Genomic DNA, 22,803 nt, shown 5'->3' with positions numbered 1-22,803 from the left:
TTTTTTATTCAGCCAGACGAGTCACAAAACAATTTTAGGGTGGGGTGGTACGGTACGTAATTAGTTTACCTCCAACAAATGAATTAGTTCATGTGAGTAAAGATTAAAAGGGCACGTGTTTTGGAAAGATTGAGAGAATTGGCTTCCAGACGTGCAAAATCAAGAAACAGCCTCTGCACGAAAGCCAGACGTCTAAACTCTAATGTAAGCCTGAACCAAACAAATCATAACGAAAGTGACTCCCCCAAAACCAAAAGTCTAAACATCGTATTGGGGTTCAGTAGAAGAATTAAGTACAGATGTATCTATTATATATATTGCGACTTAAATAAGTTTAACTTAATTACGGCTTTTCTTTTAAACAATAAGAAGATTAAACAATCATCCCCAATGAGCGCAGACACGGTGTCATCAAACTAAATTTATAAAATTTTCGTGATTAGACAAACATTAGATAGAGATAGAAAAGTAAGAAATGATGGGTGGTGTTGGAGAATGGAGAGGGGCTGCCAACAAGTTCACCGGTTGTCTGGTAAACCTAAAACAGAAGAAAAATTTTTAACATCATGGGGTTAGATTAGATCAGTTAGCTTAGAATTCTTAGGTAATAATGAACAATCAACACGTCTTTATTGATTCTTAGGATACGGAGTTTAGGTCGATTTTGAGTCATTTCAAGCTACCATCAGCTCTCTCTGAATCGGTTGCACCGGTAATTCCATTGACATTTATTTACAACTCAAAACAGAGCCTTCAACTGTTTCACTATTACACCTAATTTTGTTCCCAAGTACAGACGGACATTTCTATTTTCTTCAATGGGGTCAATTAACTACTACTACTACTAGTCTATCTTTCTGTCGTGTCCCACACAAATATTAAAAAGATTCTATCTGCTCTCGTTTTTTATCTCGTAGTTTTGGACGCCTTGAGAAAACTAACCCGTTTAGTTGTGTACTTGGAACAGAGACGCACTCACCAATCACAACCTAATTACGCATTAAACGGAATCGACAAAATGTCCAAAACTAATTTCTCTCATACTTTGAGGACCTCTTTTTTTTTTTTCTTTTTTCCCAGTGATTCATATTTAACCTTGCATCTCCTAATCCATCATGTCTAGTGTTTACCATTTCTTTTTCCACTACGCTTACTTGGCTACCATTTCCAATTTGCCACAATGCCCACAATCACATTAGCAACAAAAAGGCACTGACCTATCAAACAATTCAAATATTAAAAGAAAAAAAAGAGCAAGCATTATAAAGAGCCCATGCTAGGAGATGAGCAGAACGAAAGATGTTGACTATAGAATCTGAGAATAACCATTGGGGCTAGCGCATTGGTCATTCACAAACGTCTGCCAAGCTAAAAGGAATGGGATTCAAATTCCGTCTCCCTGCATCCCTAGCCCCCTAATTCCCTCATCGCACCCGAAAGGAAAGGAAAGAAAAAATCTCATTTAGAGGTCAAAGTAAGTAAAACCAGGACATCTTCCTTATAACATTAGCCGTTAGAAACTAACACCGCCAAAAATTATACATGTTATCAGCAACTATCAACCACCACCATTACATCTCAAAGGCTATATGGGTGTGCGTAGGTCATGCATAGCCTTCCAGAACCCTTTCAGAACAAATCTCCATGTGTTGTAGGGTCCAAAATTGCTCTTAACCTTTTCTTAGAAACTTCTCAACCACATTGTGTTATCTACCTCCCAAGTGTGATTCATATCTGCCTCTTAGCTCGAGCCAGCAGGGCTTGTATGATCTTTTTCCTGGGTCCCTGCAATACATTAACACGAACGGTCTTTATATGACAAAGGAACAAGATAGTAAAGTAGGACAGTTAAAAGGGAAAAAGGCATCCCTAAGCCCAAAGTTACAGTTAATTTCCAGTAAATAATAGCGGCCGAATAGAAATTCTAAAAGCAAAAACGTGAAGAAAACAAACATGAGGTGTCAATTTTGTATAGGTGATGGACATAACAATTGTAGGACTAATGACTGCAGTTTACTCCTGGCCATCAAGAATCACCATAATTATCTCATTAACCTACTCAAGTAAAACACCATCTAGACGGAAGAAAAATCAGGAAACACCAAAAAAGAAAAGAACGTGCTGACAAGGTGTCAATTTGATCCCTTCTAGTTAAAATCACATGAAAAACCATACTCGAAGAAATTCCATATCTTTAGTACGCAATTTGCTTTGTAAATCAGCAAGAAAGGGATGATTGAATCCATAATCTTTTGCCTATGCCGACAAAGCCACCATTATGGTTTAAGTCTGCACATGTAATAGCCTTATCTTCAAGATTCTTGCGTGCTTAATTAAGCTACACATCAATCGTACAAAGCTTTTTCTGTTTCACCCAAAAAGAAATGTATTTACAATAACCATTAGGTAGAAAACTGTAGCTAAGGAACTAAAAATACCAATATTTTGATAACAACAGAGATCTCTGTGTATGGGATGGTCCACTGAAACCTTATGCAAAAGTGCCCCCGTACAAAAATGAAGGAAAAACATGACACAATGAACTATTGAGCAAACAATGAACATAATGGACTACAAAATAGCTGCTCAGAGATTACCATGGGTACTCCCAACTCTTTGAGGTCATTGTCACGCATCTGCTTCAATGCATACATATCCACCTGATAAGCAATACAATCAACATGAAAAATTTCTACAATCAGACGTCATATTTGTTCTAAAAGGGCTATCTTTTTCTTTTCTTTTCTTTTTTTTGGGGGGGGGGGGGGTGGGGGATGCGTGGGGAGGGGGTCAGGGGTTGCGCGGGTGTTGGTTTTAAGCTTTAAACCTTAAGAATCTACATAGGAACCTCCAATGCCCTTCATTCTCCTTACCTTGTAAATCTGGTTCTTTTTGCTTAGGTTTTATTTTGTAATACAGCAACACTTTACCATTACTAAACCTAAAGGATAGCAAGGAGAACACTAGGTGAATATAGAATATATGAAGAATTTCAAAGCTACAAGAAGCAGGATCAGAGCTATGGAATTGATATCCCATGCCACAAGCCTTTCAGGTGAATGTTAAAAAAGGCCCCATAAAGACCTGCATGAGAATCATTTGAGAAACCAAAAAACAAAGCAAAGGAGGATCCTAAGCAAGCCTGCTACTGCCATAGTTCGAATTCCTAATTATGCATTAAGATAATGGTTTTCCAGAAAAACATCATATTAGGTGAACGTTGCTTACCATCAAAATAACAAATTCCAACTGCAAGAACACTGAAAAAAAAAAAAGACACATACCTCCTCAGCCTTAAAGTTGATGGCATATTTATCTAGCCCCAGGGAATGCAAAAAGCTATCAACTGTAGGTTGATCCTCAACCTGCAGAAAAATAAGCCGTTAAGAAGGCATGGATGTGTTGAGCACACACAACTAGTACTATTAGAGCTTAATGCTTTTGATGGTGACAATATTTTTTTTTTAACCCCCCCTTTCCTTGATCAGACAGGGTTGCTGTGCACACCTTTAACTGTTTCCCATGGGGGGTTTTTTTTTTTTTTGGGTTGTTGTTGGGGGGGGGGGGGGGGGAGGGAGGGAGGGGGAAGTGCATTGACATTGACATCCAAAAACTTTGCTATAAATTCTGCTTAGTGTTTCCTACAGCTATAGAGAAAGACTCCACTAGACAGAAGGAGATTCATGGCAGCGACTGAGAATGACCCTAAGTTGAGAAAACACCCCATGGTGCCATTTAATTCAACTATAAATTCAAGTTAGCTGCCCTGGAAGGGCATTTTGAGTTAGCTATCATAGCAATAAGTAGTGTCACCATGAAAATTCCAGAACAGAAAGAGGAAGGGAAGGAGTTTAGTAGTTTATACTGTGTATGAACTTCTCTGTGAAAGAGCAACTGATGGAGGAAGCGAAGCAAGTGGCGGTGCCATGGACTTTGCAGGAGCAGCCGTTTGTGCTGTTTTTGCCAGGTAAGGAGCAGAACTGATGGGGCATGAATGTTCCAAAGCATCCTTGCTCATATATGAACTCCCCCTAGATTCATTGTAAGCCCTTACTAGAGGCCGTTGCTCTAGCTCTTCATTCCTCCTTAACGGAGTGAGACCTCTAGAAGTACCTGCAACCCTACCTCCTTGCCTCAAACTATCCAAAGTCCAAGGAGAATAAGAATTTCTTAACGAGTCTAAATGCGGCAAAGAATCAGTAGTTCGTGAGGATCGAATTTGACCAGGAAAGCTTGAACTATTTGATCCCAGCCTAAGGTTTCTATCATCTTTTGGCCCTGGCATGACATATCTAACATCCCTGGATTCAGAAAGGGGCTGCCTAGCATCCCTGGGTTCTGAAACATGTCGTCTACCATCCCTTGGTTCAGGCATAAGATATCTAGCATTCCTCGGCTCTTGCATCTGGTGTCTACCGTCCCTCGGATCTGGAAAATGCTTTCTTGGATCCTTCAGCTGAGACATCCGTTGCTGTGTACCTAGGCTACTTGTTGAAGACTGGGCAGGCCTTGACAGCAAGTCACGAAGGTCCATTCCATTCAGCTGGCGGGAACTTTGACCCTTGTTAAGACTATTTTTGCGCATAATTTTGAACCGCAAGTCATCTTTATTCAGAGTAACATCTTCAGCGCAAAAAGATCAGGATTTCCAAGTCAGTCAAGTATTCATTATCTAAGAAACTATGAACAACTTTGTAGTACTTGTTCTAGTAAATCTATTACCATCCACATCGTTAGAGGCACTTCGACTCAATCTACTAACATCTCCTCGCTGGCTGCAAAAACCATACATTTCAACAATAAAATTCTGATCTTAAATCCTAACTCTGCATAAGCTAGCTAAATACTACCCTTGCTCAAAAATACCAAATTTTCACGAAACGGAATAGACATTCGACCAATTCCCTCCACGGCAGATTAGCTTAAATGAATATAATTAACTACAACATGAACAAAAACGCAAAGAAATCAACATACAAAAATAAATAGATGATGCAAACCGTTTATTGTTAAAATTGGATGATGAATCCACATTGCTTCCCAGCCTATCCCTAACTGATCTTTTAGCCCCAACGGGATGTTGTGAATCAGCAAATGAACTACTATCATCAACACCAGGACCTGCCCTTTTAACCACCTGATGATAATAAACGATCAAATGTCCCATTTTCTCATTTTCCCAGGGAACTGAGTACCCAATCATGAAATGAATAAAGGTCAAGGAAAAACCAAAAAGAAAAAAAGGAATAAAACTGAAACTGAAATTTTTTATTAAGGAATTTACCTGACCAGCGCGACCTAGGGTTATGGTGACTCGAGAACGGGAAGTCTCTGCCATAGAGGAATTAGGAAAAGAACCAAATTTTAACTTAACTTTTTATCTGATAATACCAATTGAATGATAGAGAGAATTGCAGTACAACAACACTGCATCAAGTTGGATTTCATCCGAAGAAACCCTAGAGCCAACTTGGGAGGAGGAGAATCTCTACCAAGTTCTACTGTTGAGTTCTCCTTTTTTTCTTTTTTTTTTTGCCGGTTTGAAAGAGGGCGTGCTCAGCTGTGTGATCGTGGTCTAGGCGAGCAGATGGCGCGTGACAACACGAGCAATGAGTTGCAACCCCGGTCCCCGGATTGGTCGGCTTCAGGTTTGTGGTTGGCAAGTTGATGTGGCTCGGTTTTTGGGCTTGGGCCGATCTACACTATACATTTTTCCGCTTCAGAAAATATATGGTCGTTGGTTTCCTTTTAGAAGTTGGATTTACGCTTTTCTAACTGATATAACTGTAGAGCCTCGTAATATTATAGTTTAGGATTTTGTGCTCCTTAAATTCTACTTGCAATTTCTTGAACTTAATTAAGAACCATAAGATCATTCCATCATGAGTTTTGTTCATCCTTTTTTCAAAAAAAAAAATCCCTTTGAATTAACTCAATGAGTTGACAATTGTGAGAACCTGGATAAATCTTTAGACTGAGATAATCACAGACATTAGTCTTTAAGTCATGGGACATTTGTTATACATACTACTTTTTTCTTTTGAACTTATAGATTTAGGTTGATTTATGATGCAGATGCAGATGATCGATCAAATTAACAAATTTCAGCTGCTGATAAAAGCGTATGTATTTACGCTTCAGTGTTGAGTGTGTCTTTGCATCCCACATTGAGAGTTTAACAAAGAAATCTCTCCTTGTGATAGTTATAAATATAGTGGACTTAAATGAGTTTGAGTGTGCTAAGAGCATCAGCCCAAGTGCCATATGCACTAGGCCAAGAGAGTTTTTAAGGGGCCCACGCCCCAATCTAAGACAGGTTTTGGTTTGGCATCAAATCAAAAGAGCAAGTCATGGGCCTTTGGGCCATTAAGCATTTAGTGCTATTTATGCTCTTTTGTGTTTTCAATTTTAGGTGTCTTTTGGGTCTAGGAATTATTTCCTAGGGTTTTGTACTCTCTTTCTGTTATAGTAAATCTGCTACCCCTTCACCCATGGATGTAGGTCAATTGGACCGAACCACGTAAATTCCTGTGTTTTTCTATTTGATTTATTTGTTTTGTTATTGTCATTATTGAGTTGCCAAGAACCCTATTATTCTCGTTTATCGATTTCCTGAGACCAGACCTAACATTCAGTGAACTTTAAAAAGGTTTGACACAAAATTTCAACGCGCAGTCTGTTGAAGTGCCATGATCTTTTTTCATATCTAGGATTTCATGGATATTTGGATGGTTTTTCGTCCCTATTAACCTGATTAGGTTTGTAGCTAGTATAAAAGAAAATTAACTAGCAAGGAGGAAAATCGTGATTTATTGGAGAAGAAGACACCATCTTCATTTTACAGCCCCATAAGAGAGGCCGATGAAGTTTTGAATAATTTTAGATATTTGTTTATCATTTTGCATCTGCATGCAATGGTTGAGGATAAAAAAAAGAGAGTAAACTATGTTCAGTGACTAGTCCAAATGTTTCAACTATATATATATATACACACGGGCGGAGGGAAGGGGGGGCAACCGCTCCCCCCCCTCCAATTGTTAAAAAAAAAATTTAAAGTAAAATTTTTTTTATTATATTGTTTTGCCCCTCCAAATATTGATAAAAAAATTTCACTTTCCTCTCTCAGGGGGAAAAAAAAAAGATATGCTTCTACAGTATTTTGGTTTGTTGTTATGCTCAACCTTCTGCTTTAAATGATTTTAAATTTAATTATGTGCGAAACTATTAAGGTGTCTTTTGTAAAGGACATCATTCATTAACAATTCGAGCAATGGAAGTATTTCCTATCAGCCAACCGGTGATTTTATTTTCTCATTTTTTATGTGTTACAAACGCAAGAAGGCCATTGGCTACGTTACACGCGCGTTTAATATTAGTCTCATAATGGTTCTTCATGAAAAAAAAAATGATAAGTCTGAAATTTTTATGAGTAAAAATGTTGAATCCGTGGATTGTAATGCTTGTATATATATATAACACAACCACTCTTAACTTGTTATGAAATTAATGAAATAATAAATGTGAGTGTTCATTCATTTCTCAAGAGATATATTGAAACATTCATCCTTACAAGGTATATTAATACCTTTATGTACCTTCTCGTCATTCATTAATTCGTTACGAAACTACTAAATTCATGTATTTATATTAATATTGGTACATAATGATAGGGATATAATTATGCATTTTATTTGTGGTTATTTGGTCTTAATTTTGGCAGTTTAGTATACAAGGTATTGGATTTCTGCTCATAATTAGTATTTGTGTTAATTACAGGCAATTAGTGTTGAAAGTGACGAAAGGGAGACAAAATCCAGAAGACTCTTGCCTCTAAGGCGTGTCCACGCCTTAGAAGGTGGACGAAACCGAAAGACGGACCATGGTCCACGTGAACCCGAAGCACTGGATTGGAACCTTGAAACAAAAGTTGTGGGCCTCCTAACCCTTTGAAGACGACTGGCGGCTACAAAAGGCGAAAAAGACCAAAAGAAAAGGGAATTCACGTTTTGTGATTTGAGAGATTAGCTCTAGTTTTCTTATTTTTGTTCCCTAGCCGTCAGACGTCGGGAGACCTTTTCGTTTTCGCACTTGGTCTTGGATTTTTCTTCTCTCGGCTTTTGCTTTATCATTGTGAGTGGCTTAGCGGCCGCATTGTTTTTCACTTCGTCTTGGGTTCAGCAAAAACTTCATGAAAACTATGAATTGCTTCGTCGTTATGTGGCAAGGCTGAATCTGTTATCTAGTTGAGGAATAAATCAAGGATTGGAGCACCATAACTGTGAGATCGTTTTAATTGTTTTATTTTTGATTTATATGTTCATGGGTATTTGATTATTCTCTATTTTTCCCTGAGTTATTACTGTTTAGATTTATTGGATAATTAGGCCTGTTATTCGATTGTCTAAATAATTGATAGCCAATTAGGATGTTGGCGCGTCGCCTTTAAGTATCTTGATTAGTGGCAAACGAGACAATTTCACCGCCTCGCAAGCGGTTTAATTTGGATCGTGGGGATAATTAATCTAGCCTAAATAAACCCGCATGTGTGTTTGTCATCTAGAATTGGGTCTTTCTAATTCCTAATGTTGTGGCTACATTAAATCCTGTGAGCATTCCTGGGGTTGTCTAATCACAAGAGGGTAATTTATGAGCGTCTCTTGACTACCATAAAATTAAGGAAAGATTGGTGGTTGGGTGCGTCGCTTGACCACTATAACCAGTTTATTCGTGAGTATATGAATTATCCCTTGTATCTGTGATCAGTTGTGTGCTTCGGTGTCAAGATTAATTCCTTGACTAGGTTGTTTTAATTAATTGTTATTTGTGTAGTTTGGTTCCTGCTATCTTAAATTTCAGTTTTTATTCCTTTTTAATTAGTTGGTACTACTGCTAAAAATCCCCCCCATTTTCCTGTGTGATTTGCCTACATGTTCCCTGAGGAGACGACCCTACTCACCACTATACTCATTCAGTTTTGGTAGTAGGTCTAATATAAATTTTATTTTTGGTGGTTTGACACCCACCAAATTTTGGCGCCGTTGCCGGGGAACTGGTGTTTTAAGTGACTTATTGCACAGGCTTTAGTTTTTATTTCTATTTTTATTTTTATTTTTATTTATTTATTTTATGCCTCGATCTTCTCGTACAGGAGAATTAGAATTTGATCCAGAGATTGAGAAGACTGCAAGAAGGTTGACCAAGGAGGCAAAGTTGCGTAAGCAACAAGATTCAACGTCACCTTCAGAATCTAAGCAAGAGTTTGTTTCCAGTGATTCATCAAGTGAATCTGAAAAAGAAGAAGTGCATATTCCCCGAGTAGCAATGGCAGCCCCAAGAACTTTGAGGGAGTTGGCAACTCCTAACGTGAACCAGCAGCCATTATGCATTACATTTCCTAACACGGAAGAGGCATTTGAGCTTAAATCTGGTCTTATTCACTTACTTCCTACTTTTCGTGGTATTACAGGTGAAGACCCACATAAACACTTGAAGGAATTTCATGTGGTGTGCTCCACAATGAAACCTCAAGGAGTCACTGAGGACCACATCAAGTTGAGAGTCTTCCCTTTCTCTTTGGCGGATAAGGCTAAAGATTGGTTATTTTACCTGCCATCTGGATCCATCACTACGTGGGAAGAATTGAAAAGAAGATTCCTCGAGAAATTTTTCCCTGCCTCTAGAGCCGCCAATATAAGGAAAGAAATATGTGGAGTTAGGCAGGCAAATGGGGAAGTTTTATATGAGTACTGGGAGCGCTTTAAACAACTGTGTGCCAGCTGCCCGCATCATCAAATCCCTGATCAGCTCTTAATACAATATTTCTACGAGGGATTATCACCCATGGATAGGAGCATGTTAGATGCAGCCAGTGGCGGTGCTCTGGTTAACAAGACCACAGACGAAGCCACGTTATTGATCTCCACCATGGCTGAAAATTCCCAACAATTTGGAGTGAGAGCTGAGGGAGCAATAAGAAGGGTCAATGAAGTGAATCACTCTGACTTAGAGGGTAAACTATCTGAGTTTACCTCTCTGGTACGTCAAATGGCAAGGGGGCAATTACAATCTGTGAAGACTTGTGGTATCTGTGCTACTCCGGGACACATGACTGACATGTGTCCAACTCTCCAGGAGGATTCACCTGAACAAGCCAACATAGTGGGAGATTTTTCTGGACCACCTCCACGAAGGAATGATCCTTTTGCACCCACTTACAATCCAGGGTGGCGAAATCATCCTAACTTTAGCTATGCTTCAAAACCCCCTGGCTTTCAACAACATTTCCAGCCACGGCCACCAGTGCAACAACCATCCACTTCCAATTCAAACATGTCTCTTGAAGATATAGTGAAGTCACTGGCCCAAAGCACGAGTCAATTACAGCAAGAGACTCAAAGATCTCAACAGGAGTCTCACAGATTTCAACAAGAGACTCGTGCTAGCATTAGGAATTTGGAAGTACAGATGTCTCAATTGGCAACTTCCATGAGCAACCTGGAAAATAGCAATAGAGGAAAGTTACCATCTCAAGTAATTCCTAATCCCAAGGAGAATGCCAGTGCAATGCAATTACGGAGTGGCAAGGAGGTACAGTCTCCTAGGCGTACCCACGCCAAAGAAGAAGAAGTGCCCAGGAAGGGGGGAGAGGAAGATGAGAAACAATCCTCTGAAGTCTCAAAGAAAGTTGACATTCCTCCTTTTCCTGGCAGGTTTACAAGAGCCAAAAAGGAAGAATCTGAGCAAGAGATTTTGGACACCTTCAGGAAAGTGGAGATCAATATTCCTTTATTGGATGCTATTAGGCAATTGCCCAAATATGCTAAATTTTTGAAGGGCTTATGCACTAACCGCAATAAGTTGAGTCTGGATGACAAGGTGAAGGTGGGGGAGAATGTCTCAGCGATGTTTCAAAGGAAGTTGCCCCAGAAATGCAAGGATCCAGGTATGTTTACTATACCATGCATAATTGGCAATCAAAGAATTGAAAAAAGCATGCTTGACTTAGGTGCTTCAATAAATGTCATGCCTCTCTCAATTTTTAAAGTTTTGAATTTAGGACCCCTCAAAGAAACTAGGGTAATCATTCAACTAGCTGACAGGTCGAATGTCTACCCTGAGGGCCTAGTTGAAGATGTTCTAGTAAAGGTCAATGAATTCATTTTTCCTGTGGATTTTTACATTGTTGATATGAATGATGCATACTCTACTGATTCAGCAGTGATTCTTTTGGGTAGACCCTTCATGAGTACAGCAAGGACTAAAATAGATGTACATGAAGGGACTTTATCTGTGGAATTTGATGGAGAGAAGGTCACTTTTAATATTTTTGATGCAATGAAGCATCCTGAGGATACTGAGTCTGTAAATTTTGTTGGCATGACTAACACTATTGTGCAAGAGAATTTTGAACAGAATTTCATGGGGGACAAGTTGGACTTTGTCTTGCAACAAGGCAAGACCAATTTGGAAGTGGACGACATGGAGGAGGAGGAAGTCAAAGAAGCTATCATGTCCTTACATTCACTACATCCGCTTCCAGGCAGGTTTGAAAATTCTTTTCTACCATTACCCACTTCTAATGAAAGGATTCTACCTTCTGTTCAACAGGCACCTAATGTGGAATTGAAGGAACTGCCCCAGCATTTGAAATATGCTTACTTGGGAGATAACAAGACTTTGCCTGTAATCATTGCCAATGATTTAACTGCGTTGCAAGAAGAGAGGCTCTTACGGGTCTTACGGGAATTTAAACCAGCAATTGGATGGACGTTAGCAGACATCAAAGGCATCAATCCATCCATTTGCATGCATCACATCCTTTTGGAGTCGGACGTAAAACCCGTGAGAGAGCATCAACGCAAGCTCAATCCTGCAATGAAGGAGGTGGTGATGAAGGAGATTCTCAAGCTCTTAGAATTAGGAATTATTTTTCCTATTTCTGACAGCCAGTGGGTGAGTCCAGTCCATGTTGTTCCCAAGAAAACTGGAATCACGTTGGTGAAAAATGAAAAGAATGAGTTAGTGCCAATGAGATTGCAAAATGGGTGGAGAATGTGCATTGACTTTAGGAAGTTAAATGCCGCAACTCGGAAAGACCATTTTCCACTCCCATTTATTGATGAAATGCTTGAGAGGTTGGCAGGTAAGTGTTTCTTTTGCTTTTTAGATGGTTACTCTGGATATTATCAAATTATTGTTGCTCAAGAGGACCAACATAAAACTACTTTTACCTGCCCTTTTGGAACTTTTGCATATCGCCGTATGCCTTTTGGTTTGTGTAATGCTCCTGGAACATTTCAAAGATGCATGATGAGTATTTTCTCTGATATGATTGATAATTGCATTGAAATTTTCATGGATGATTTTACAGTATACGGTGATTCTTTTGATCAGTGCCTAGACCATTTAACAAAGGTTTTGAAAAGATGCATTGAAACAAACTTGGTTCTTAATTATGAAAAATGTCATTTCATGGTTAAGGAAGGCATAGTTTTGGGCCATGTTGTTTCATCAAGGGGTATTGAGGTAGATAAGGCTAAAATTGATTTGATCACTAGTCTACCTTACCCTACTAATGTCAAGGATATTCGTAGTTTTCTAGGCCATGCAGGTTTTTACAGGCGTTTCATAAAAGATTTTTCAAAAATTGCTCAACCATTGTCTCGCCTGCTTCAAAAGGAGGTGCCATTCAACTTTGGAGATGATTGCAAATTGTCCTTTGACACACTCAAGGGTATGTTGACCACGGCACCAATCATCCAACCCCCAGACTGGAAGCTATCCTTTGAGCTCATGTGTGACGCCAGTCAGTATGCCGTAGGAGCTGTGCTTGGACAGCGGAGTGGGAAGTGTAGTCACGTGATATACTATGCATCAAAAACATTGACACCAGCTCAATGCAACTACACCACCACGGAGAAGGAGCTTCTAGCCATTGTTTTCGCTTTTGAGAAATTTAGATCATATCTATTGGGGTCAAAAGTAACGGTTTACTCTGATCATGCAGCTTTGAAGTATCTCTTGTCAAAAAGGGAGTCCAAGCCAAGACTCATTCGTTGGGTGCTCTTGCTGCAAGAATTTGACTGGGAGATCAAGGATCGGAAAGGGGTGGATAATTCAGTAGCTGACCATTTGAGTAGGTTGATAAGAGAAGAGGAAGCAGTTCCCATATCTGAGGTATTTCCTGATGAACATCTTTTCTATCTCAAAGGTAAGGAACCTTGGTATGCAGATATTGTGAACTTTTTGGTCAGTCATAAATTCCCTATTGGCATGAGTAAGAGTAAGAGAGATAAGATAGTCCATGATTCTCGATACTATATTTGGGACGAGCCATATCTGTGGAAAATAGGCTCTGATCAAATTATTCGTAGATGTGTACCTGAAAGTGAAACTCCTTCTATCCTTGCTCATTGTCATAATTATGCATGTGGTGGTCATTTTGGACCTAAGAGAACTGCTAGAAAAATCCTTGATTGTGGCTTTTATTGGGAAACATTGTTTCGTGATGCTTATACATTTTGTAAAAGTTGTGACAAATGTCAAAAATTTGGAAGTTTGTCTCATAGGGATGAAATGCCTCAAGTGCCTATGTTATTTTGTGAAGTGTTTGATGTTTGGGGTATGGACTTTATGGGACCTTTTCCTAGCTCTTTTGGATTTTTGTATATTCTGTTAGCAGTTGACTATGTATCGAAATGGGTAGAAGCAAAGGCTACCCGGACTAATGATTCTCAAGTTGTTGTAGGATTTCTCAGATCCCACATTTTTAGTAGGTTCGGGGTGCCGAGAGCCATCATCAGTGATCAAGGTACCCATTTCTGCAATCGCACCATTGCATCTCTCATGAGAAAATATGGAGTGCACCATCGTGTGAGTACAACATATCATCCTCAGACCAATGGGCAAGTTGAAGTCTCCAATCGAGAGATCAATAGTGTATTGGAGAAAACGGTTAACCCCAACCGTAAGGATTGGAGCTTGCGATTGGATGATGCTTTGTGGGCATATCGAACCGCGTATAAAACGCCAATTGAAATGTCCCCATATAGGTTGGTGTTTGGTAAGATGTGTCATTTACCTGTGGCTATTGAGCATCGTGCATTCTGGGCAGTCAAGCAATGCAATTTTCATGCGGATAGAGATGGCAAAGAGAGAAAGCTCCAACTCCAGGAGTTGGAGGAAATTCGTCTTGAAGCATATGACAATGCACGTTTGTACAAAGAGCGTACCAAGCAGTTTCATGACCGCCTATTGCGTGCGAAACACTTTTTCCCAGGACAAAATGTACTCTTGTTCAATTCACGGTTGAAATTCATGCCAGGTAAGTTAAAATCCCGTTGGATTGGACCATATGTGGTAGTCAATGTTTTTCCCAATGGTGTGGTTGAAATCCAGAGTTTAGAAACTAATAAGAGTTTTACGATTAATGGTCATCGTTTAAAACCGTTTGTTGGTATTTCAGACATTGGCACTGTGGAAGAGGTACACTTGATAGATCCTATCTATGCCTAATTGCTCACTGCGGAGTCGTCTAGCCAAAGACGTTAAAGAAAGGCGCTTCTTGGGAGGCAACCCAAGGCTTCTCTTTCGTTTTTCGTTGATTTTGGGTTGTTTTATTTTATTGCAAGTGTTCTTTTTGGTGTTGGGCAGGAGACTTGGATTTACAAGGCGTGCCCACGCCTTATAAGTGATGCTCTTGAACACCATAGAAATGCTTGGGCAGAAGACTCTGCCTTGTAAGGCGTGGGCACGCCTTACAGCAACTCTGGTCCACTCTGGGGACACAGGCTTGGATTGAAGACTTCCGCTTCCATCTGAAGCAACGCTACACCACACTACCGTCGGAGGCTCCACGCTGCCAGTCCCTGACACCTCCTCTACCATGGTGTTTTGCTGCAGTTTTTATTCATTCAGGGAAGTTTTTTGCTCCCTTCACTTGACTTCAACTTTTCGTTCTTACATTGAGGACAATGTAGACTTTAGGTGTGGGGGGAGTAGTCTAGCTTTTCCTTCTTACTGCTTTTCCTTCTTCCCAAAAAAAAAAACAAAACAAAACAAAACAAAACAAAACCTTTACCTTACCTTTTGGGATTTTTATGGTTAGCCCTGATAAGCCATGGCTAGATTTTCAAATTTAACTATTGTTACGGTTTTAGATGATAATATGTTAAGTATGATATGGTAAAATTTTAGGATGACTCTCTGGTAAATATTTGAGATTTTGTGACTCTTGCAATTTCTTTTGGTTAACCTTTCTAGGCATTGTAAATATTTGTCTGACATTTTTGTGTGAACTGGTTCAATTATTAATCTTAGTTCTCCATGTGAAGGAAATGAAGCAGGCTTGCATAGTTTTAATTTTACTTGGGTGTTTATTTGTGAATAACATTCGGCTATACTCCGCTGATTATCGTTGACTAGTAACCGGGGGTCTTCACCTAAAGTGTCGATTTTCGCGTCAAAAAGCAGCGATAACTATGAGTATGTGGTTTTTAAGCGGTTTAAGTTGAGTAACCGAGCTCCTTCATTGAAGAGATGTCGGAGTTCGCGTCAAAAGACTTGAATGGCTCAAGACTAAGCACTTCCTTCAAGAAAAAAAAAAAAGGAAAAAGAAACAGAAAAAAAATGAAAATTATGAAAAAAAGAAAAGAAAGTATACGAGCATGAAAGTATGCGAATAATTGTATTGCCTGCGGATCCATGAGTCTTTATGTTGAGATGTTGCTTAATGGTTGGACCAGTTATTAAAGAATGTTGGTTGGATATTTTCTATTCTTAGATTAGTTAGTCTGGATTTGAAAGAGTTATTGGTTTCAAAAGCTAGTTGGAGAGTTATCTCGTAAAATTTGTCATTAGTACTTGACAGTTATCTAAATTATACATTGGCAATAGTTGCTTTGATTAATAGCCATTGTTTTGAATTCAACTGCTGCAAAATGTTTGCTCGCTTGGTTGTGTATTTAAAGTTTGAAATGCTTGAGGACAAGCATTGTCTTGGTGTGAGGGAATTTGATAGGGATATAATTATGCATTTTATTTGTGGTTATTTGGTCTTAATTTTGGCAGTTTAGTATACAAGGTATTGGATTTCTGCTCATAATTAGTATTTGTGTTAATTACAGGCAATTAGTGTTGAAAGTGACGAAAGGGAGACAAAATCCAGAAGACTCTTGCCTCTAAGGCGTGGCCACGCCTTAGAAGGTGGACGAAACCGAAAGACGGACCATGGTCCACGTGAACCCGAAGCACTGGATTGGAACCTTGAAACAAAAGTTGTGGGCCTCCTAACCCTTTGAAGACGACTGGCGGCTACAAAAGGCGAAAAAGACCAAAAGAAAAGGGAATTCACGTTTTGTGATTTGAGAGATTAGCTCTAGTTTTCTTATTTTTGTTCCCTAGCCGTCAGACGTCGGGAGACCTTTTCGTTTTCGCACTTGGTCTTGGATTTTTCTTCTCTCGGCTTTTGCTTTATCATTGTGAGTGGCTTAGCGGCCGCATTGTTTTTCACTTCGTCTTGGGTTCAGCAAAAACTTCATGAAAACTATGAATTGCTTCGTCGTTATGTGGCAAGGCTGAATCTGTTATCTAGTTGAGGAATAAATCAAGGATTGGAGCACCATAACTGTGAGATCGTTTTAATTGTTTTATTTTTGATTTATATGTTCATGGGTATTTGATTATTCTCTATTTTTCCCTGAGTTATTACTGTTTAGATTTATTGGATAATTAGGCCTGTTATTCGATTGTCTAAATAATTGATAGCCAATTAGGATGTTGGCGCGTCGCCTTTAAGTATTTTGATTAGTGGCAAACGAGACAATTTCACCGCCTCGCAAGCGGTTTAATTTGGATCGTGGGGATAATTAATCTAGCCTAAATAAACCCGCATGTGTGTTTGTCATCTAGAATTGGGTCTTTCTAATTCCTAATGCTGTGGCTACATTAAATCCTGTGAGCATTCATGGGGTTGTCTAATCACAAGAGGGTAGTTTATGAGCGTCTCTTGACTACCATAAAATTAAGGAAAGATTGGTGGTTGGGTGCGTCGCTTGACCACTATAACCAGTTTATTCGTGAGTATATGAATTGTCCCTTGTATCTGTGATCAGTTGTGTGCTTCGGTGCCAAGATTAATTCCTTGACTAGGTTGTTTTAATTAATTGTTATTTGTGTAGTTTGGTTCCTGCTATCTTAATCAACTTTAAATTTCAGTTTTTATTCCTTTTTAATTAGTTGGTACTACTGCTAAAAATCCCCCCCATTTTCCTGTGTGATTTGCCTACATGTTCCCTGAGGAGACGACCCTACTCACCACTATACTCATTCAGTTTTAGTAGTAGGTCTAATATAAATTTTATTTTTGGTGGTTTGACACCCACCAATGATGTTAATATCTTTCTCTTATTTTCTTGTATCTATCTTTCTTTGCTTCATTTATTAGTTTACTAGTGATAAACGCATACTCGATGTGTGTATCATAAAGAAATGCATAATATTTATGGTAAATGAAGTTTACATACAAATTTTTGTTATTAAAAAAATCTTAATCTTCTAAATCATTTTGAGTAAATGATTGTTATGTTGGTAGTCACTACTTTGGGTGGTTACATTGAAATGGATATGTTTACATAGTAAATTAAGAAATGCTTATAAGTAATTATCTTGACAATATGTGTTTGGATAATTAAAATTAATTTTTGTAAGGGCAAAAATAAAAGTAGATAAAGTAACAATAAAATGAATGTGTACATTAAACCCTTCCTCTTCCTTTATGTATGGTATAGATACTTTATTAGTTTCACAACTAGCCATTATATTTTCTAGATATATTTCTAGTATACCACTTTACCCCCTCTCCCCTTGATTTTTGGACACTTTCACAAATCTATCTTTAAAATCTTAAGTGATACAAACTAACAACTGAAAAGTTTTGTATATGTCAATAATTTCCAAAATTACACTATTAGAATCCTAGTTTACTAATATTTAACAACAAACTGAATATTGGCCGTTTGCAGAGAGGATCATAGAGTTTATTGTCAAAATAACTCTTCTTTTGAAACATAAATCCAAAGTAACCTAATTTTAAAATTTATTACCTTTATAATTCTTTTTTTTTCCACATAGGTTGCATATGTGGTAGGATAGAGATAGAGGCACATACTATCTCTCTTTCCCAACTAATATCTTCCCTGATTCTCTCTCTGAACCTTCCCACTTTTTTTTCCTTTATTATTTTTTGTCATTTCGTTATTTTTCCTTGTCAAATGTAATTGTTAAAAGCCAATATTTATATTAACAACATCTAAAACTTCATTATCATTCCTGATATTGTATCTATAGATGAAAATATTCTCCTCGAATTGATAATTTCAAGGTAAATGAAGATTATTCTCTTGTCTTTTCTGTTATGCAGTTTTTGGAACATTCTTATGGCCTTCAAAAAATTTTGAATACTAATTGCTTTAACAAATGATTTCTCACACCGTGTGTTTGATAAAATGTCTAAGAGGAAAACTGCGTAACAACATAAATTCATGCTCAATATAAGCATGTTCATTTGTAGTGCCTCTCTACCACACAATCAAATAATCTCATATACTTGAAGTATTTTTGCACATTTATTCAACATCAATTAATGGCTTGTGTTACTTTTGAGAAACTTTAGCATTATTTTAATTGCAATAGTTTGATTACTTTTTGTAAAAGTTCTTTTCAAGGAGTAGGAAGCATAACATAAACAAATATGATAGCCTTGAAGTTTTTTAACTTTTTCTTGTTATTGCTTGTACTGTTCATTGCAATTTTTGTATTTTGCAAATTTATTTTTGAAAAAATATATGCAATAAGTTTGATACATTTAAAAAATTGCAGAGAGCAATAATAGCAAGATCAATAATGGTAAAATTTATTTTAAATAATTATAAGGAAATTATCACAAAATTATGCAATTTTCTTGTGCCTCTATAATAAAACAGTTTAAATTTTTAGTTTTTATTGAAAACTATAAACTAGATTAAAGCTTTCCTTTCTTGTTATCCTACATGGCAACCAGGGTAATTAGGCGGGAACAATAACATCGATTTGGGAATAAAATTTGAAAGTGAATCACATTGGGAATATTTTTTAGAAAGAGTGTTATTTTGGCAAAAAACTCGAGGATCATATGGGTAAATGTTCAAGTATTCCGCAGATGGGAGATCCGTGTCTGACTATGTGAGGAATTGAGTGTCATCCAAACCTTGATACATATTACTACATGTCTTAATCGTCAGTTCGTTCGAACGTTGAGTTCTGAGCTTAAGTATGAATGCGCACATTCAGCCACAGTCCATATACTATAAAAGAATTGCATACAGTAGCAATCTAGCTGGAGGGCTCTTTTATGAAACTGTGGCAGAAAGAAAACTTAGCACGTTCCTTTGTTCTTCTCATGTGTTTGCTTAACAGCGCAAGAGGTACGGTGATCATCAAGTCAAAGAAACCAAAACTATAGCAACAATGTTTACTAATGAAAGGATGAAACGGTTCAACAGTCAAGTCAGTCAAGATCTTTTGATTCTTCGGAAAGATTAGGAAAGACTTTTAACAACTCAAAACATTAAATGAATGGTAAGAAAACACGACTTATCACCATTCATGTAGCATTATTGAGTTTCGTGATGTTTCATGTATCTACAGGGTAAGGCAATCAAGCAGGCGAAGCATGTGACATTAATAGCTGGTACATTGGTTATTTGCATGCGTCTTGTAATAGGTTTCAAGTCTGGCTGCTACTCGTCAGTCTGGTTCAGTGTTTGCTTCATAATTTTCTTGCTTTCTTAGTTGGTCAGTCGGTTGTGATTCTCTGGCTGTTGATGTCTCGTTTCGCTCAAGTTTTCTTGATGTTCAATCTCCTCTATATCTGTATTGTACTATTGTTGCAAGCTAGGTTAAAAAGAAAAAAAAAAGCGAGATTTGGGTTGAATAAAAGGATATCGTAGTTCCTTTGGATGTAGTATATTCTTTTGGAGTTAAAAAAATTTTACTGTAATTTACTATAATTATTTTAGTAAAAAAGATTAGGTGTTCGTCCAAAACACCCAATCCCCCCCTTCTCCCTTGCCTCAGCACCCGCTGTCTACCACCGGCAACTTTCGCTATCCACCACAACTAGCTACTGCCTCCCGCGTCCGCCACCAGTACGTACTTTATTTAGTGTGTTATTGTAGACAGTATTTTACCAAATCCACTTTTCTAAAACAAACCTAAAACAGGGCTGCCAAACAGACTTTGTTCGCCTATAGTGTATTTGTTCTTTTCACAGCTTTAACCTTCCCTCAAACTTCTTGGGCGTTGACTTATTTGTATGTCCAAAATATGTAAGTTTAAAAATTCCCAACAGAAAGCAAGGAAATTTCCACCGTAAAGACAGAAATGGTAAAGAGAAAAATCAGTTTTTCACTTGTCCTAAGGGTATAATGAGTTGTTAAACAAACTAAATTATCAAAGGAGACACAATCATTTTATTCAGAAATTTAAGCTCGTGAGAGACAGCCAAAGTGGCCCTTATTCTTGTGCTCATGAAAGAGACGACAGGTAACCCATCATTTCAATTATCCTGGGCAATAAGTCCAGCGACAAATCAATAGCGATACTCAGTACAATGCCAGAAAATAGAATTTTGCGATACCACCATGAGGGTTGATGAGCCATATTCATGCTGCTGTATACTATCTTTTTACGGCATTTCAAACAGTAGATGCTAACCAGACTGGCTACAAATTCAAATCACTTTACCCACGTTAAAGGCAAACTTAAACACCAATAGTAAAACCTTATACGAAGAAAACAGAAGAACCATGCAACCAATTTATGCAGAAGTATACTGTCTGGAAATTTTTCTAGTTTGAGTTAGCTGGGAACATGTTTTACTGTTTAAAGGGACACTTTTCAGGACAAATTTATATACATCCTTTAATGCCATGAGACGCCAAGACAAGACGAGAAGTAACTCAAGTGCAAGATGAGGTCTGGCTAAGGTCCAAACGATGTTCGCTAGATTAATGCAAAGTTCTGAGCTAGAGATTCGTCAAGATGAACTCAGTTGGTACACAAACAAAATCAAAATTTTGGAAGAAAACATCAAGCTTGTGTGTTATATATGCTCCACCCTAGTTATTTGATCATGAGGAGGGATATACGGTGGCCAAGATGATTTATCCCTTCACTTACTTGAAAGAACCAATATAAGAGGGAGGGAACAAATTAAATTCATGTCAAAAAGAGGAATAAAGAGTCCATCTGTTTTGGTCTTTACTAGATAAGGTCTCAGTTAAAGGAACTTCAAACCCTATCAATGAAGATAACGATAGCTCCCTCATGACGGATCCCGAAAAACTATTGATCTTGCAAGATGGATCTTGCAAAATTTAATTTATACAACGGACAATCCAGGCATCATCGATGACAATAGAAATATTCCCTCAAACTGAAACTTCAAATACAAATAATTTATTTCATAAACGTATAAGCAAAACTCCAACTCTTTGATGCTTTTATTACGTTGCACCAATGATTTTTTTTTTTTTTTAGCAAAAATCACACCAAAATAACACAAGGGAAACCATGGGCATTATCTTAAAAGTAAAAGCAACAATTCACATGCTATAGCATTATTAAACCATCTGCTTCAGTCATCTCTATCCAAGCAAACCTATACCTACCTCAAACATCTTTGATCGATTCAAATTCATTAAACTTGTATACAGATCTGGCAAACAGTCGGACCGATTCGCTTCCATTCCCAATAGGTGAGAGAGAAGAGTAGGCAAGAAGAAGAACAAGAAACAGAGGTATACATGTTGTTTCAGCCAAGCTTTCATTCATCACCAAGCTGGATGTAGAAAATAGGGTTTCTTTTCTTCTTCCCTGGTGAACTCATCATCATGGATCATCTTCACCTCTGACCCGTCTCTCTTTTCTTCTTTCTCTTTTTAGTTCTGACCTTTGAAGTTTTTAAGGGTCTTTGTTGGGTTTGTGAACGGTAACAAGAGGTGGTGGTGGTGGTGGTCTGATGATGATGAAAGTGAGGGATTAATGATGGGATAAAGAGGTTATAAGAGGACACCATGATGATTGCTGGCAGGTGTTTTTCCGCGTCAAGAGTGGAGGTCCAAGGTTACCTATAATCTTCCAAGGGTATCAAAAGTGAAGCTAATTTGCAGGAAAATTTTCGTCTAAAAACCCAAGAAAACGTTACCTTTCTTACACATGCCAAGCTCTTTCTCAACCATGGAGAGAGAAAGAAGGGGAGGGAGACATCTCTCTTTTCATTCTATCTTTTCGTGGACTTACATATATTCTTTTCCTTTGCTTTAGTCCTTTACTCTCAAACCACAACCTCCTCCCTTCTCTCTCTCTCTCTCTCCCTCCCGGGGGGAGGGCCAACGTTTTCTTTCGTGTAATAAGCATTTGTAATTTGGTGATGAAGCAATCTCTTAAACGATACGCGTATAGTTCTGTTTTCTTGATGTATTCTCCTTCAAATGGGTGATAGTGGACACTAATCCGTCAAGAAAACTTGTATTTCTTCCACAGGTGGATTATATTATGCATTTGCCATCGACTGAAGTGTATGCAATTTTATTTAACAGAACGGATTTAAAATATTAAAGGATGGAAATTTTTATAATCTCTGTATCCTTTTTATAAGGTGTATAATTTTAATGTCAATGTACTCTAAATATCGTTCGTTTACTTTGGGTTTCTAATCCTTCCAACACGAGGAAAATAGTTTCTCGAACATGGAAATTTTTATTT

The 22,803-nt window shown here is 38.0% G+C and overlaps 1 protein-coding gene, 1 long non-coding RNA gene and 1 other non-coding gene across 4 annotated transcripts; all 3 read right to left on the bottom strand.

The window, feature by feature from the left end:
• Nucleotides 1-1,284: 1,284 nt before the first annotated feature.
• LOC113716852 (uncharacterized) lies at nucleotides 1,285-5,611 on the bottom strand. 2 transcript variants are annotated; one of them, XM_027241362.2, is made up of 7 exons: nucleotides 5,285-5,611; nucleotides 5,001-5,187; nucleotides 4,723-4,775; nucleotides 3,866-4,623; nucleotides 3,285-3,365; nucleotides 2,598-2,660; nucleotides 1,285-1,785 (listed from the first exon to the last, which is right to left on the bottom strand). In XM_027241362.2, the coding sequence occupies exons 2-7, from the start codon at nucleotides 5,165-5,167 to the stop codon at nucleotides 1,729-1,731; spliced, it is 1,179 nt and encodes a 392-aa protein (XP_027097163.2). In that variant the 5' UTR covers nucleotides 5,168-5,187; nucleotides 5,285-5,611; the 3' UTR covers nucleotides 1,285-1,728. The 2 variants fall into 2 exon arrangements, with proteins under 2 accessions (XP_027097163.2, XP_027097161.2); XM_027241360.2 differs by having other exon boundaries at nucleotides 5,001-5,137; nucleotides 5,285-5,607.
• A 4,076-nt stretch (nucleotides 5,612-9,687) lies between these two features.
• On the bottom strand, nucleotides 9,688-9,794 carry LOC140026309 (small nucleolar RNA R71). The gene has a single exon (XR_011830254.1). It is a non-coding gene; the product is annotated as a small nucleolar RNA R71 (small nucleolar RNA).
• An 11,679-nt stretch (nucleotides 9,795-21,473) lies between these two features.
• Nucleotides 21,474-22,431, bottom strand: LOC113715498 (uncharacterized). The gene is made up of 2 exons (XR_003453994.2): nucleotides 22,244-22,431; nucleotides 21,474-22,166 (listed from the first exon to the last, which is right to left on the bottom strand). It is a non-coding gene; the product is annotated as an uncharacterized lncRNA (long non-coding RNA).
• Between the last annotated feature and the right edge of the window lie 372 nt (nucleotides 22,432-22,803).

This window comes from Coffea arabica, chromosome 11e (genome assembly GCF_036785885.1).
Source record: "Coffea arabica cultivar ET-39 chromosome 11e, Coffea Arabica ET-39 HiFi, whole genome shotgun sequence".
Classification (NCBI taxonomy): Eukaryota; Viridiplantae; Streptophyta; class Magnoliopsida; order Gentianales; family Rubiaceae; genus Coffea; species Coffea arabica.
Note: the sequence above shows the minus strand (reverse complement) of the source record. Positions and strands in the feature narration are given on the sequence as shown.

Coding starts and splice junctions, on each gene's coding strand:
- LOC113716852 (XM_027241360.2), bottom strand. CDS start 5,338: ATGGCAGAGACTTCCCGTTCTCGAGTCACCATAACCCTAGGTCGCGCT. Junction 3,366..3,865: donor CACAGAGAAGTTCATACACA/GTATAAACTACT, acceptor ATTTTTCTGCAG/GTTGAGGATCAACCTACAGT. Junction 2,661..3,284: donor TCAACTTTAAGGCTGAGGAG/GTATGTGTCTTT, acceptor ATTGCTTATCAG/GTGGATATGTATGCATTGAA.